Source organism: Ostrinia furnacalis, unplaced genomic scaffold, assembly GCF_004193835.3.
Source record: "Ostrinia furnacalis isolate ACB-3 unplaced genomic scaffold, ASM419383v2 OfSCF0375, whole genome shotgun sequence".
NCBI lineage: Eukaryota > Metazoa > Arthropoda > Insecta > Lepidoptera > Crambidae > Ostrinia > Ostrinia furnacalis.
Genome location: NW_021130614.1, coordinates 1470 through 19160, shown reverse-complemented (window position 1 = coordinate 19160; position 17691 = coordinate 1470). Strand labels below are relative to the sequence as shown.

General features: G+C 37.1%; 1 protein-coding gene across 4 annotated transcripts in view; it reads left to right on the top strand.

The window, feature by feature from the left end:
* LOC114361761 (eukaryotic translation initiation factor 2B subunit gamma) overlaps positions 1-17291 on the top strand; it is a 51893-nt gene extending 34602 nt beyond the window's left edge. For 2 of the 4 annotated variants that reach the window (XM_028316937.1, XM_028316946.1), the window contains 14 exons: positions 10452-10611; positions 10930-11050; positions 11599-11746; positions 12861-13013; positions 13709-13798; positions 13897-14032; positions 14335-14547; positions 14642-14717; positions 14801-14937; positions 15012-15073; positions 15157-15233; positions 15333-15402; positions 16249-16373; positions 16912-17291. In XM_028316937.1, the coding sequence (XP_028172738.1) occupies positions 10464-10611; positions 10930-11050; positions 11599-11746; positions 12861-13013; positions 13709-13798; positions 13897-14032; positions 14335-14547; positions 14642-14717; positions 14801-14937; positions 15012-15073; positions 15157-15233; positions 15333-15402; positions 16249-16373; positions 16912-17017 (1662 nt within the window). In that variant the 5' untranslated portion in view covers positions 10452-10463 and the 3' untranslated portion in view covers positions 17018-17291. Of the gene's footprint in view, positions 1-10451; positions 10612-10929; positions 11051-11598; positions 11747-12860; positions 13014-13708; positions 13799-13896; positions 14033-14316; positions 14548-14641; positions 14718-14800; positions 14938-15011; positions 15074-15156; positions 15234-15332; positions 15403-16248; positions 16374-16911 lie in introns of all 4 variants that reach the window. The other 2 variants (XM_028316919.1, XM_028316926.1) reach the window with 1 other exon arrangement.
* The last annotated feature ends 400 nt before the right edge of the window (positions 17292-17691 follow it).

Below are 17691 nucleotides of genomic sequence, written 5' to 3'. Positions count from 1 at the left end.
ATTGCGAATTTTGGTAACTAAACCAACTGAAGTTTTGCAATGAAAACAATTTTATTATGCACGTAATTTTGTTTGAATGACGCCGGCAATTTCATTTTTACACCCAACGGTGTTTCATCACACGGAGTTATGTACCTACCTCAAGGTTATTTCCAAATGTTCGTTTTGGAATGAAGGAACAATCACTTCGTTCTAGAACACTCTGCTATCATCATAGTGTGCACGCTTTACCGATCACATAATACAGGGAAGAACGGTAAACGATCTAGCAAACAGAAGTACACGCAATATGGTAGCTGCTTACAACACGCGATTGAAAATTACTAACACTACTTATGCCCGTATTCACAAACGATGCTTGCTTGAATAGAGCTCTGTGATTGGTTCGTGTGTGACCCTGTGCGTCCACGCGAGACCGGCACTGTGAGACCTCATAGTAATGTTTGTGAATACAGGCGTAACACTATTTATTATATAGGTATTTTGTGTACATTTGTACGTACTATAGAGTTCTTTTAAAACCTATTATTTTTAGGTTTAGTGTTCAGTTGTTTAGATATGCTCAAATACAGGAAACTCAAAAAAACGGTAAAATAAATAATCTAAATAAATAAAACGCATTATTAACATAAATAGTAGTTAAAATGTTTTTGTTATTTGAGAAAAAATGTTTTTTCACTAATTTATTATTGTTGTGAATAAAAGAAAAGCAATAAAAGGTTACAATTTAGCCCATAAGTTTACGTGCTATACAATTTGTAAAATCTTACTTAATTTTAATCTGTTTTGCGTCTTTAGTAAATAATTAAATAAATCATAAATGTAGATAAGAGCAATCAGTCTACAGTTGCATAAAAATAATTGAAGATAAATATTCCACAAACCTATTGAAGCGCTATTATTGTGCAAACTTAATGTCACAACACGCATGGCTGATTCACGATGTGAACTTCCCATCCATATACATAAGTGCAGACGTGCTCGCATTAGTAATCATGCCAAAACTTCCAACGTTGATATTACGAATAGACAGTCAATATTATGATTTACTAGAAGCGTCTTGTTTCGAAATAAAAATACACAAAAAATCAATTAAGACTATTAGTTTTATTAGAAAACTTTGGCTCAATATTGCTTAATTTATAAAAATAGGTATTGAATGTGGTCCTGGGATCAAAATGAAATCAAATTATACATTAAGGCTTGAGTTGCACCATCTTATTTTGACTTTAACAAACGTCAAAAATCTGTCAAACTCCATTCAAAAAGCACCAGATAACGTTAAAATTCGGTCAAAGTAAGTTGGTGCAACTCAGCCTAATTCTACCAATATAAGAGCAAAACAATCAAACTGTAATTGTAGAGATTATCCATACACATACAAGAACAAAATAATCTTCTCCTTTTTATACTTTTCATATTATATCTACATGAGTAATGTAATATTAATTAATATTAATATGCTCTGTAGAGATAGTTTCTTCGTTCGTGAACCTTAATCGACGTACGTTGCGGCCGACTGGCGGCCCCGTTACCTCGATCGCTGACCTGACGCAACGCCGTATAAATAAAAACAATCGGACATAAAACAAACTTACATAAAAACGAATAAGGGCCATAGCTGACTTATCGACTCGGAAAGGGATCAACACCGTATCGCCTTTCGCGAGCTGTCATCGCTCGCGATCAAATCAATCAAATCAATCATCAATCGCGAGGCGTTTAGGTTACGGTGCGGATAAGACTAAGGCTGAGTTGCAAACTTGCACCATCTAACTTTAACTGTAACTTTAACGATAACGATGTTTTTTGTATGGAGTTTGACAGATTTTCGACGTCTGTTAAAGTTAAAATAAGATGGTGCAATCCAGCCTAAGCGAGCGTTGCAGTATGGAGTTCCATACAAAGAATACTGACCGGCTCGAGTTGTTACGGTTACGAGCCCTTTCCGGGTTGATAAGTGTGCGACGCCCTTAAAACATTATGACCTGATTTATTTTTATGACACTTCCATTCGTTCGTTCGTTCGTTTCAGCCGAAAGACGTCCACTGCTGGACAAAGGCCTCCCCCAAGGATTTCCACAAAGACCGGTCCTGCGCCGCTTGCATCCAGGTACCTCCCGCGACCTTCACCAGATCGTCGGTCCACCTAGTGGGAGGCCTGCCCACGCTACGTCTTCCAGCTCGTGGTCGTCACTCAAGAACTTTCCTGCCCCAGCGGCCATCAGCTCTTCGAGCTATGTGCCCCGCCCACTGCCACTTGATTTTAGCGATTCTGCGGGCTAAGTATGTCAGTCACTCTGGTTCTCCTACGGATCTCCTCATTTCTGATTCGATCTCGCAGGGAAACTCCGAGCATAGCATGCTCCATCGCTCTTTGGGTGACACCTTGAGCCTTCTTATGAGGCCCATAGTAAGCGACCACGTCTCAGATCCGTACACCATCACTGGCAACACACACTGGTCAAATACTTCATCCATCACTACTTACGGGACTATTCCCACCTCTCGTTCCCACCACTGCAACTCCTGTGTAGCCAGGATCTACAGCTTGACCGCCACAAAAACCCAACCAATGAAGGTCAAGTTTGTCCCGGGGGAAAGTTAAACTGTCATTGGACCCGCAACGAAACTAATCAGAAGAACATAGGAGTTCGAAATTAAGGTTCGACTTCCCTCCATTGCAAAGCGGATGACAGGTGACAAACNCAAATTAAACATTAAGGCTTGAGTTGCACCATCTTATTTTGACTTTAACAAACGTCAAAAATCTGTCAAACTCCATTCAAAAAGCACCAGATAACGTTAAAATTCGGTCAAAGTAAGTTGGTGCAACTCAGCCTAATTCTACCAATATAAGAGCAAAACAATCAAACTGTAATTGTAGAGATTATCCATACACATACAAGAACAAAATAATCTTCTCCTTTTTATACTTTTCATATTATATCTACATGAGTAATGTAATATTAATTAATATTAATATGCTCTGTAGAGATAGTTTCTTCGTTCGTGAACCTTAATCGACGTACGTTGCGGCCGACTGGCGGCCCCGTTACCTCGATCGCTGACCTGACGCAACGCCGTATAAATAAAAACAATCGGACATAAAACAAACTTACATAAAAACGAATAAAGGCCATAGCAGACTTATCAACTCGGAAAGGGATCAACACCGTATCGCCTTTCGCGAGCTGTCATAGCCTTTCGCGCGCTGTCAATCGCGAGACGAGGCGTTTAGGTTACGGTGCGGATAAAACTAAGGCTGAGTTGCACCACCTAACTTTGACTGTAACTTTAACGATAACGATGTTTTTTGTATGGAGTTTGACAGATTTTCGACATCTGTTAAAGTTAAAATAAGATGGTGCAATCCAGCCTAAGCGAGCGTTGCAGTATGGAGTAGCCCTTTCCGGATTGATATGTGTGCGACGCCCTTAAAACATTATGACCTGATTTATTTTTATGACACTTCCAGCGATCGTTGACTCACTTTAAATTGTGTTTTTAAGTGAATGTCAATGATTATGGCAGCGGTTTGGATGAGTTAATGAAAACAAACAAGCGATTATTATATAACGCATTTGATATACCTTACTTATGTGCCTCCAAAAGCGTAATATTTGGTCAATTCTATGTGACATCGGTTGGAAAAAAAACTTCTTTACACTACCTACTACACTCCTGATTTTAATTTTGGCCAACGGAATATAAAAACTGAATGCGGTGAAAAAGATCAACAAATAATGACATATTTTCCAATTAATTTTCTAATTAATGTTGTTACTTGCAATAGGTACAGTTTGTTGTAACTTGTAAACTACTTATAAACTTTTTTATTTATTTATTTGACAGACATAAAAAGGCGCAACATCCTTACTCGCGCATTACCGAATTTTCGCGTACTTATTGCTAATTATTTACAAACCAGTATTATTATTTACTATTAATTAACAGTAGAATCTGTATTGGTTTAGTAAGGCCTATACTTATTATTATTCTGTGCCTATACGAAAAACATAAACAAAAAAGTAAAACAAACGAAGAAGGTCATTATTAAGGTCCACGATACTAAGGGAAACTATTTAATGAGACGTGAGATCATGTTTTTAATTATTTTGTCCCTTCCTTATTTGCCCTTATGTAATTAACAAAACGTTGCTCGCATATGTTTAACAAATTAAAATGTTTCGAAATGCGCTCCTGTTTTTATGAGTACTAAGTCTGTTCTCTTCATGCCGAAGCCCAAAGATGAACCCGAACCTCAATTCCAACCAAACTCTACTATAGTATAGCTACAGAATGTAATAATAATCCTAGTAAGTCATCACTTTTAGGATCATTCGAGATCAGTCATTATAAACCACCTTCAACCTTCCTTTTTCAATTCTTATGATTGAAACTACACGAGTTTGACCATTAAAAATATGGTGTTATTATCTGACTTAACAGATATAATTGGTAAAACGCTATATTATGGCAAACAACCTAACTACTTTTGTCTACATCGATTGATTGATTGAGCTTTATTACTAAGGAATGTATTAAAGTTCAAAACTAAATGGAAAAATTCAAGATTTTATGGTAGGTTGATTTGCTGTCGACCGCAACTTACTGTAAATAAGTAACAAGTTGATGTAAATAAATCTTAGATCCTATGATCTAATGTAGATTCTATAAGCGTGTCAAGCCAAGTTTTTAAAATATACCTACCTAATTACATAACATTTACACACAGACCACCATGGGTATGGTATCATGGTGGTTATGGCATAACTCTCGCTTAATAGTGTTTTGTCATAAACCTCAACAATCACTCGGCAGTCGCACGCTAATGATTGATTATTCAGAAAGTACCTGGCTGTATTTATTATACATTATCCATGGGAAAACGGCTGTGAACACTCTTGTTAAGTATATTTTTACAAACAATGTAACTCGTTACATTGTATTGACCGTATAAGACTTGGAATCTCTAGAGTTTAATCGACTCACAAATTGGAACATTGTTATATTTGTTATGTCATACTTGAACTGTTTCGCGAGACTTTGGCTAGGTTTTAGAACCAAAAGCATCCTTAATACATCTAATTTGTGAACGTATTAAGTCCTTCCCTGGCTTATAAATTAATAATACTCATAGATAATTTCCAGGCTGCAATCTATATCCCTGCAAAATTTTATTGAAATTTTTTCAATGGTAAACGTAAAGATAAAGTGACAGACACTTTCGCATTATTAAATCTAGACTAAAATCTATGTAAAATATTTTAAAGTTTCGATCGACGCATTACAAACTACGGATTAAGCTATTATAACACCAACATAAGTATTTAAAAATGCCTGCTTAAAAAGAAGGCAAGAATAACGTTGCTTTCTACGTAGCTCGTTTTACGCCATAACCCTACCATAGCCAATGGTGCGTGAGACTAACCTGGTCCTGTTCTACGCGAGCACTCGTCTTAATGTCACTGTGGCATTAGTGCAGTTATATCAACGTTGCATCACCGCGGTCCACTTCCGTGCGACCAGGGAAGCCACTCGTTTTTGTCCCGAACAAACATTTTTTATCACCTTCTTATGATGTCTCCATCTTCCGCCATTTATCTCTCAATCGTTCCACTCTGTATCTTATTGATTAGTGAAAGCGTTCATCAAATTATGTCATAGATTTACTTATCGACGCTATGAATAGTTAATTTGTTATGATTATTGCTTTATTAACTATCAGATTTTAATTGTAACTCAACTCGTGACTATGTCTAATATAAACAAAGGAACGATGATTGAAACTGATTTCTTTTGCTTAATTCCAATTGACTATTGGGTACCGGACACTGTTTACAATTCATTCCGTCCAGTAGCATTAAATGATACTCGTACATGAAAAACTGCTTTGTTATTTTTATAAATGTTATATTTTGTTTTTATTTACTTTACATCAATAAACATTTTTCAATACTCTTTAAGTACCTACCTAAAAGTATCGTCATATGTACTTCTCGTAAATACCAAGTTAGATTTATGAAGATTGATTAAGTATTAAAGTAAATTAAGCATGAAAACGGCAATTCTAATCGACCTTCCAGTAATTTGTACCAAAACGTTTAACTATAATGTATCTACCATTAGAAGCAACTTTGTTATGTAACTCTAATTTTGTGCAATTTTCAGGTATTTCCTTCCTATCTGAAGTTACGCTTTTCATTATTACGATATAGCATAATATGCCTTATTGTTCAGTAATTCAGTACAATATTATCAATCAATTTAATTAACGGCAAGAAAATGCTAAGTACGACTTTAATTGCTTACGTGGCTCCTTGTTGTCGACAATAATCCAATTTACTGTTTCTGACAATTTGAGAAAATATAAATAATATTCTACGCTCTAATGAAAGATATGACTAATTTTACTTTATTAATGCTATTATGAAAAGTGAAATAATGAACGATAATTGAATTAACATTACGATAAGCATTATAATATAACATTATGCTATCCAGGTGTTTGTAACACACCAGTCAAGATTTTCCATATGCCCTGAAAGCAATTCCGGTCTTAGAAAAGTTTAATACCTTTCAGGCGTCTTTTTCCCGCTTGGTAACGAAGAGAATTTGATTTTATACTTCTCGCTCTACCAATATTCTTCTCCCTGATACCCCTCGGGTATCGATGACTGATTAGTCTTCTTCTCAAGTGTTTGGGTTTGATTGGTGGCTGGTTATACTGGAGTTGCAATGGTGGCAAAGAGAGGAGGGGTTAGTTGCGTATCGTTTAGTTTCTATCAGTTAAGGAAACTTACATGACAAACTTATACTATAGATAGTATGATATAATAGTCTGATATCACGTGAAGTAGGTATCTCTGTCTTCAGTAGGAAGTTTAAGCTTGCTTTAGATTATTTATACTTTAAAATCAGTACCATTGACCGATTTATCGAGTAAGTCTTCAAATAATTAGTCCACCCAGCCTTGGCACACTAGTATGAAGGTGTGTTCCATACAAGAGCAGCCACCATTACAACATACCCACGCGCGGGTGCGCAAAACGGCAGTCTTCTTAACATATTAATGTGTTTAGTATACATGAAATATATTAGAATGTCTGTCATGAACTTATTTTTAACTACAGAAATAGATATTACTGTCTTGACGTTGAATTAAAATAATCCTAAATTAGAGATAATTATGTAATTATCTGAAGCCTTCCAAATAAAGTTTCAACTATTTTTCATAATATTGATCAATATAAGTTGTACCAGCAAAAATTGAAACACAAATCTCTAAAGACCGAACGAGTAAGTCCATTATACTGTTATCCAGAAAAATTAAAGCTCAATTTTTCTTACTCCCGGTTTTGAGTTTTCCTTAAAATGAACAGACACATGTAATGTAGAGGCACCTTTCAGTCAAAGCTTTTGAGCGTGTTTTGAATTTAACTTTAAAGTCCGCAAACCTGTTCTATACCTACTCTGTCTCGTAAATTAAGAATCATAACCGAATAATCGATATAATATCGCTTGTCGCAGAGGCCGGCACGGCGTTGCCTTGGCGCACTTATCAATCCATGGAACCCAGCCTATTAGGACACGAAGGCGGTCACGACTCTTTGCAAATAAGCAGCTTTTAGAATAACAAATCAATGGTGCAATTAAATTAATGATACCCACGCTAAATTAAAATACTGAATACGTACAAAATACTGCATAGCATATTTATATCAATATTCCTATTAGACGTTCGAAGATTAACAGATGAAATGAAAGTTACCGTATAGGATTTCGACAAAACGTACGAAACTGAATGGTGAGATACGTTACAATAACTGTAATTTTAATAGCTACCCATGTTAAAAAGCCGTAACAACACGCCAAGGTCGATCTATCGAAATACCTACCTACCATAAAACAATAAGTGAAACTAATGGCAATAATTACTGTTACTATATGACTATTTGACCAACTGAATATATTTTTCAACTCTCTTGCTTACTCCAAGTGTTACGTTACAGGTTTTAAGCTCATATTACAAACGCACCTAGTATCTAACATAATGTCCATTGTTAATTTAACTCCAGTAAGAGCTGGAGCCATAGGATGCCCATGTCGGGCATCATGAATGACGCCAATGTCTTCTAAAAACGAAAGTTCCAACCCCTAAAACTCTCTTCAATTAAGTAAGTAATAACCAATTTTGCTTAGATATGTATATGTTACGGTAAATGTGATAAATGTGAAAATTATGAATAATCGCCGGTTATTATGAATAATTACCTCATGATTTGGTAAATGTGATTATTATGTGTGTATAAACTAAATAGGCGGCTTAGGGGTGGCCCAAGGGCCACCTTACCCTATTTTTTCACTTTAAATCAAAACAATGTGTTATAGGCATTATGGCAAAGTAATGTTATGCAAAAAACATTCCAAACTCATTTTGCCAAATTATATTAATATATGATATTAAAACGTTCAATGTGAGGCTGTAGCCTGTACATGAGCGCTGTACACGAGCCGGTGTTCTCTTTTATGGTATTTGTTAGTATTAAGGTTACATTATGAAATAATCACTGATAAATGTTATTAATTTATCACTTTTACCAAGCCTGTCGGTAATTATTCATAATAACCGGCGATTATTCATAATTTTCACATTTATCACTTTGACCGTAACACATACATACTTGTAAATGTAGGCACTATTATGTTAGAAGCTAGTTAGCTACGCAGCAGCTCGCATGAATATGAAGGCCTTTCAGTTTTTGTTTTAATGGAGAAAGTCCTGCATACAATTTGTGATGACAATGCCATTCTTACTCGTAGTACAATGTAGGCACGTTCACACACTGAACAGTAAAAATCTTATCTTTTTGCACAGATACGAGATTACTTTGTGTGATTGTCTAATAAAACATCATAATCAGCAAAGATGTTAGAATTACCTAACTACCATTTGTATTGCAAGGTCATTGTTTTTATAGGAATCTTTAAATTAAGTAAGTAATTAGTTATTATATGAAACTGCTGTTTACTAGTTTACATACTACAGAACTTTAAAAAAGAAGAAGAATCTCTCATCTAAAAATTCACTTCTTACTCCATATTAACAAAAACAAATGAGATGCAGACATGTTTCCTTATGATTTGGTTGGAAAACTTTCGAATTAAAAATCGTTATTATTTTATTATGTAAATTGTGACTATCTTCCGCATGGGACCGCGGAAATACCGCGGGTTAGAGGAAACTGCTAATTCTAGGTGGCAGGTATTTCTACGGAAAACTGCTCCCAATCACGATATGTAATGTAATGTCCCTACTTATCGCTAATCACAATCCAAGTAGCTTATATGTGTGTACCACTTCATTGCAACAAAGGATTTTAAGACTTATTATGCAGTGATACATAAATAGATATTGCTAACATAGACTTCCTTATTAACTTAGTCCATAATAGGAATTTAAATAGCAGAGCTCTTTGTCGGATGCTCTTCCATCCAGGCTGAATATTATAAAACAAATAGGTAAGTATTAGTTACTTGTCAATAATAGTATAGGTACTTTTTAGTTGCAAAAGTTATAAAGTTTCAGTAATATTTTCACATCTAGGTTATGGTCACTAAAGTGAACTTTGGGTCAAGACATTGTTACCTTTATGGTAGATTCGATTTCATGATCGCCTTTTTATCAAATTGAAATTGATAACTAAGCTTTATATTGTACTGCCTCAGAATTATGGAATAATTGAGCATTTGTCAAACTACAAAACGACGTAAATTGACCGAGTAGCCCATTTTCAGGTCAATAGAATCATAAAAGATACGAATCGAATACACTTTTATCACACTTTCAACAACTTGCAGCCTCGTTATAGCGCTATTGATGAAAGTTACGTAACAAGATGTATATCAGAAGCTTTATCAGTTAAGCAATCTTCTTTCTGAGTGGGATTAATAAAATAAAAATTAAACTTGTATGAGTGCAGTCAATTACTGTCCCAGTAGTTTATGTAATAACACAGTCATTCATTATTCGGAGCTAACGTATCAATTGAAATGATAACTTGATTAATCAAATCTAATTTGTCGTAATTACTAACTAGGCAGATAACTGTGGTGGTTTTATTGGCGACCATGATCTAGATCCTAGCTACACAGTAGTGCATTGGTGGAAAGAATGATAGCGAGAGCCCCAGAATGTATAAGCTATTAAATACAGAGTATGTAGAGTTTTTTCAAGATCATTATTTTTTATATTGACACGTTACATCAAATATTATACAGGTGAAAATGAAGATGGAAACATTATTCTCAACTTGACTGTTAACCCCATACTACCCTAAAATTCTGGGCTGACTCAAATATTGCAAGTTTTAAGGAATTAACTAGGTATACTCAACAAAAATTATACTGTTTCAGATATCTAAAATATCATTATTCTTTTGTTTCAGTGCATCCAGGGAATGCGACGCCTGCACCTGACTGACAGGCACCTACGGGTGATGCTGTGGTGCATACTGCTCGGTCTACAGCCTGCCTTCGGAGGCATCCTAGACCCCTTCAACTGGGCTCGATCTGACAGAATAGAGGTCAACATACCCTGGCTACCATGTGAGTGTTACACCTCTAAACTGGAGATAATTTGATACATAACTAGCTGCGAAAAACCCTTAAATAACCTAGGGGTATGAAAAATAGTTTGTCCTATTCTCAGACCTACCGACTGAATGTACACTTCGATACACACAACATATTTTCATAAGAATCAATAAAGCCATTTGTTATAAACAATGCGACACGAGAATTTGATACAGTTAAAATTAATTAACGCTAAACTTACAGCTTAACGATGTTTCCGTCTAATAACATTAAATCAGTCACAGTTGATGTATTTTTATTTCTACTTGGTTTATTATTATTTCGTTTCAGTTGAAAATGAAACAAGATGCTACGACGACCTCGGTTGCCTCAACATCACAAGGAGTTGGTACCACCTAATCCACCGGCCTTTCAACGTATTTCCTCTGCCCAGAGTTGTTATCAATACAAGGTATGTTTACACTATTCTTCCTTTGATTGTAATTTAGATAACACGCTAAGTACTTAATGTAGGTAGTAGTTAGTTAAGTGATTGAACTGCACAGCATTAGCAAAATAAGCCCCGAATCGAGACACACCTACATAAATCAATTGTTACGCGGTCAAATGCGACCGATTTGATGAGACAGAATCTACTTTATTCAACGAATTTAATCATTAAAATATAGTTAGGGAAAATAAATAAATAAATAAATCTTTGGACAATTTCACACAGCGCCAGCTAGCCCCAAAGTAAGCAACTTAATGCTTGTGTTATGGGTGCTAGCTTAACGGATATACTACTTATATACTTTTTTTTTAAATACATAAATATTATACATAGTCACACCCAGACCCGTCACAGAAATTAAAATTCATCATTTCAATTTCTGCCCGGCCGGGAATCGAACCCGGGACCTCTCGGCATAGTAGTCCGTTCTGAACCACTACACCAAACGGCCGACTAAAANAGGGAAATGCTTTTTAATAATTTAATCAGTTTATGAAATTCTTTTTCAGGTTCATTCTCTATACAAAGAAGAATCCCACAGACGGACAGTTGCTGAACGTGAATGTGAACAAGACCATCGTGAAGTCCAATTTTAATCCACAGCGTCTCACCAAGATGATCATACACGGGTTCATTGACACACCACTGTCCAACTGGGTAATTCTATTTGTTTAAACTGCAAAGACGCAGCGTAGATAAGTGTGTCCTACCATACAGTGGGCCGATGACCTAATAAAAATGGCAAGACGGCTTACTAACATGCAGGTGGCTTGCGACCGGTCCGCTAGTCTAGGGGGAGGCCTAGTTTGCTCAGTAACGGACTTACTACAGATGATCTTACGCTATTTTGAATTCCCAAAGTTTCGAGTTTCCCGTCTGATTATACTATTGCAGAATTTCATCCTTTGATGCTATTGACTTTATTTTGCCTCTGCGTGTATTATTTTCAAAAACTACTGAAAGGTGCAATCCTGGCTTCAACAAATACAAACACTTTTTTATAGGACCAATATCGAAAGCTCTATTAAAAAATCACTCCCATGTAAAAACTGACTGCTGTAGCACCAGAATCACCCACACTTTTTTCTACGTTAGATACCAATAGACTACGAGCTGGTGAACGCCAGACGTGATTTTATAAAAGTTGAAAGTTTGTCAACGTATGCTCCCAATATAGGTTAGAATGTTGGTGCATCATGAATTTTGAGTCATCGTGGCTTTGGCAGCTATCCTAAAAAGATTGTCTGGCAAGGAGTTGGAACTGTCAAAACTGTCTGGCTGATGAGAAAACTACTTACATTCTAACCTTTAATGGGAGAATAAATAAATAAAATAATAAACAAAAACTTTTTTAATTAAAAAGACGATAGCCTTTGGGGCAGAAAAGTTCTCGAGTGGCGACCACGGGCTGGAAGACGTAGCGTGGGCAGGCCTCCTACTAGGTGGACCGACGATCTGGTAAAGGTCGCGGGAAGAGCCTGGATGCGGGCAGCGCAGGACCGTGCATTGTGGAAAACCTTGGAGGAGGCCTTTGTCCAGCAGTGGACGTCATTTGGCTGAAACGAACGAACGAACGAAAAAGTTTTTATTTCGAACAACTCATAGTTCATAGTGTGGTTAGTAAACACACCTTAAATGCTAATGTTAGTAATCATTATCAAGGTGGCAAACTTTCAGCTTTTTTAAAATGACGTGGGTCTGGCGTTCACTAGCTCTTGTCAATTTAACACCAAAGTGGCTACCAAAGTTTTAACAAACCACAATATTACAGGTAAGCGAGATGAAAGACGAGTTGGTAAAGGCGGGCGACTTCAACGTGGTGGTGGTGGACTGGGCGGGCGGCAGTCTGCCGCTCTACACGCAGGCCACGGCCAACACCCGCCTCGTGGGGCTGGAGGTGGCGCATTTTATTAACACATTACAGGTAAGTCGTTAAAAAAAAATGTGGGCTAAGTGTGAGTAAACTCATCAATCGTCCTCACTAGTGAGCGCGTTAAAAATGTATGAAGATTTTAGTTCTTGAAAGTTTCCGCTAGGGGCGCTGTGCAATCCGTCATACATTTAGGCTGGGTTGCACCATCTTACTTTAACTTTGACAAACGTCAAAAAACTGTCAAACTCCATACAAAAAACACCGGTTATCGTTAAATTTACTGTCAAAGTTAGCTGATGCAACTACTCAGCCTTAATGTCACTTTTTTACGCAGTCGATATCGAATGCGTTTGACGTAAACTGACACTAAGTACGCCCCGTAATCTGTACAGAGGAGACCTCATAGGGCAATTTTCCGTTAGTTATAAATAGCATCTGCTATGGTAAACTACAAAATACTGTATAGCTATGCTGCATGATATGCTGTCGTTTCAATGTAGTCATAACGAAAGTTCATACATACCTACACCCTGAAACAATAAGGATCACGGTAGAGAAAATATACTTTTAGAGGCATATTTAAAATAAATTGTCAATAGGTACCTACTTTTGTTCCTGAAATTAAAATCACACGAAGCCTTGAGCAGATTGAGCACATTGAGATTCCGAAGTTTTTTTTTGCCTTTACATAAAGTTAAGAGATGTTATTGGTGTATTTACCTATACGATGCTACTTTTAATTGCAGAAAGAACATGGCCTGAATCCACTGGATGTCCACATCATAGGCCATTCATTAGGAGCGCACACAGCTGGCTACGCCGGAGAGAGAATACAAGTAAGTGGCCGCTTGAAACAGTTCCCAACTGTCTTGAAAATGGTAATTAGTTCATATTGAATTTCATATTGTCTTTGATTTAGCATTTGATTTGGTAGGGCTTAGGAAGAATAACAGGGCTAGACCCCGCCGAGCCATACTTCCAAGGAATGCCGACGCACGTTCGGTTGGACCCCACAGACGCGCAGTTTGTAGATGTTATACACACTGACGGAAAGAGCATCTTTCTATTAGGTAATCCTTTTAACGCAATACAATCGTAATTTACGAACACGAATGTTTCTTATAATCCATACCGCACCTCCATTACAATATGCATGCGTAATATATTAACTAAGCGAATGAACTTGTATTATAGATAGCTTAATCGCTCTCGTTGGATAATGTACTAACCCACTTTATGTATTTATGTAAATACGCTTTTCGCTTTGAGGTTCATCATTCATTGTATAGTTTTATATATATATCTATTTGCATCTCAACTAATTATCGACATGTTTATTCCGCGCGTGCGACAGATTTTGTGTTTATGGCAGGATATGGGATGTCGCAACCGGTTGGACATTTGGACTTTTACCCTAACAACGGCAAGGAGCAGCCTGGCTGTGACCTAACGGAGGGACCACTAGTGCCCCTGACCCTCGTCAAGCAAGGTCTCGAAGAGGCGTCTCGAGTACTGGTCGCTTGCAACCACGTAAGGGCTATCAAACTCTTCACCGAGTCAATAAACGGGAAATGCCCTTACATAGGTAATGAAACGGACAAAAATTTAGAGATAGAAAGTCTCCTGAAATTATTAATGTGTCCTGTATTTTTATGTTTCTAACCTATGAATATTTTTAGGACACCAATGTCCGTCATACCAGCACTTCTTAGATGGAAAATGTTTCCACTGCGGTCATGGTTGCGCTATAATGGGGTACGTACCTTTTGCTCTAAGAATAATAGCACTTAGTCTGAAACTAATAGCCAAGTTGATTACTTACGCAAAGGTTATTGCAGATTCCATGCTGACAGTTCTCCCGGCTTGATTACAAATAAAGATAATGAGACCGAGAACGAAGTGTACCCTTCAGAGGAGCACGACACCATTGGGGCCAAGTACTACCTAAGCACTGGCAAAGAACAACCATTTTGCCGTACGTAGTCTAAATAACAACTGTTAAGTACCTAGGACTATTCATACAATAAATAATCTAAATTATTCTTTCAGAACGGCACTACAAGGTGTCTATTCAGCTAGCAAACCCTAAAGGAGCAGAATCTTGGGTCCAGGTAATGGATTACATGAACAAGTAACGAAACTAAATTTTTTCAACTTAACTTTGAATTCTTGACTAATTGCTGTAATTTTTCAGGGCTTTTTAAAAGTGACTCTTCTGTCAGATCGCGGTGTTATCCGAGGGATGGACTTAACACCAAATAACTATGTTAAGTAAGTGCTATGTGAAAAGTAATTACGATTACCTACTTATATGACGATAAGCAAATTAACTTCGACTGTTAATTTAACTTTTATTTATTTATTTTTCAGATTAGAACATGGCACATCGTACACAATTGTAGTAACACATCCCATGGATATGGGAGGTAAAGTTAGGAAGGTAAATAAAGTGATAATTGTTTATTTATATTTTATGTAGAATGTCTAATAAAATAATGTTTCTCAGTGCCAAAAACTAACTAACAAAGAACTGGTAATGTTGGTGAACATTTTCACGTCTGTGACGTGGAAATTACATAACTTATTTGCATTATCAGTGTTTCAGTGCTTTGTTACTCGCCTGTATAAAAATATTGCTGTCCTATACCGACATCAACTATGACTGACTTTTTACTCGACAGCAGAAAGGTAACGTTTTTGAACGAGTTCAAGAATATAGCTATGTTTATTAATGGGTAAAATTCTTACATTGCAGCATTTGTAACTCTTTACAACTTCAACTTTCTTTGTTGAGTCAATGCCTTCAAGCTGAAGTAAAACGCGAAGTGACTGCGCCTATACGACTGATAGTTTGAGTTATTTAAAATATTATAGTTGCGGATTTACCATTCAAATCATAAAAGCCAATTAGTATCCTGGATACATAACTATAGATGTGTTGTTACCACCAACTTCGTAATCATGCTTTAAACATCGTTTCAGCCGAAAGACGTCCACTGCTGGACAAAGGCCTCCCCCAAGGATTTCCACAAAGACCGGTCCTGCGCCGCTTGCATCCAGGTACTTCCCGCGACCTTCACCAGATCGTCGGTCCACCTAGTGGGAGGCCTGCCCACGCTACGTCTTCCAGCTCGTGGTCGCCACTCAAGAACTTTTCTGCCCCAGCGGCCATCAGCTCTTAGAGCTTTAAACATACAAGCTACCTACTCAAGACCACAGCGAATACCACGTGACACACGTTACTGAAACGTTTTCTTACAAAATTGTGCATTTTCTGATTCTCCAGGTGGAGTTATCGTGGGAGTACGACATGAATGTACTGGAGCCGCGATCGCTCTGCATCCTGTGGTGCAATGACCGGCTCTACGTCAAGTCGGTAACCGTTGACCAAATGGAATTACCAAGTCGAGGGTAATAACCTTTTTAATTAATGTTTTAGTAAATAATGACGATCATAACTCACTTTCACAATAACTGAAGTGTGGAGAAAACGAGAAGCGTGTTGTGTGCAGTGGGTCCCAGGTTTGATTCCTGGTCTGATTTTTATGACTCATTCGCATCACCACACCCCTGACACGGTTATCAAGTCGTTGTAGGTTCAACCAACACAGACTAAAGCCGAACGTCCACCGCCGGCTAAACTAAGTTATTTTAGCTTAGCTCGCATAGTTGAGCCAGTTTTTCATTTCATTCATTTCATTTTGCGGTGGACGCACATGTATGAAAAGCTGGCTCAACTATGCGAGCTAAGCTAAACTAACTTATTTTAGCCGGCGGTGGACGTTCGGCTTAAGTATTCGTTGCAAAATCGCTACAATACGACCATCGTTGGAGTGAGGCATGTTTCACACACTTCTCCACTCCGCGCTCCGCCTTGGTGGATACCAGGCTTTAGGCATAAAATCGACTAGGTATTTATCATTACGTAACCGTAATTTATTCTTTTCAGGAAAAGAAACGTAGACTTCAGTAGCAAATTGTGTACGCCGAAACGTGAATTTGCTGAGATCCCCAACCGTGGCTCCGCCAGTTTCTACGACAACTGCGGCAGGTAGCTGTGCCATACAACCAACATTGGACTTGTTATTGTGTTAGGTCTAACATTTAGACCCGCCAAAAGCTTTAAATACGCCAGACGAGGGACACAAAGTGCCACCAGTCTGGTGACAAGTTGTTAAAGTGATCGTGACTGTCCTCAGTGATGTTGTTACAGGGAGAAGAAAGAAATATCTTTCTTTAAATTATAAAAAATTGTTGAATCTGTTATAGGACTAAGTGAGAGTTATTTTTATAGTATTGTATTTTATAATTACGATGTACTGATTGAAATACTCATAAAATGTATTTTTACTTTATATTTTATTTATAAACTGTGTAAATAAAAATTTCTTGTCTCGTACCTACTCTCATTCCTTATATTTGTACAGATTTTATTAAACAAAAAAATGCTAACGTTTGTTTTATTACATATTCAATTAGTTATAATAGTATTATTATACAGTTTCAAAATCAAATTAAAGTTTTGAATGAACCGATAAAAATATTTCGAATATTATTTAGTAGGTACTAGCGGCCGCCCGCGACTTCATACGCGTGGATCTCGTTTTACCCCCTTGGAGTTTCGTAAAATCCTTTCTTAGCGGATGCCTACGTCATAACATATACCTGCATGCCAAAGGAGAGTGCCAGCCAATCCATGTATGGAAGTTGGACCAAGTACTGCCCAGAA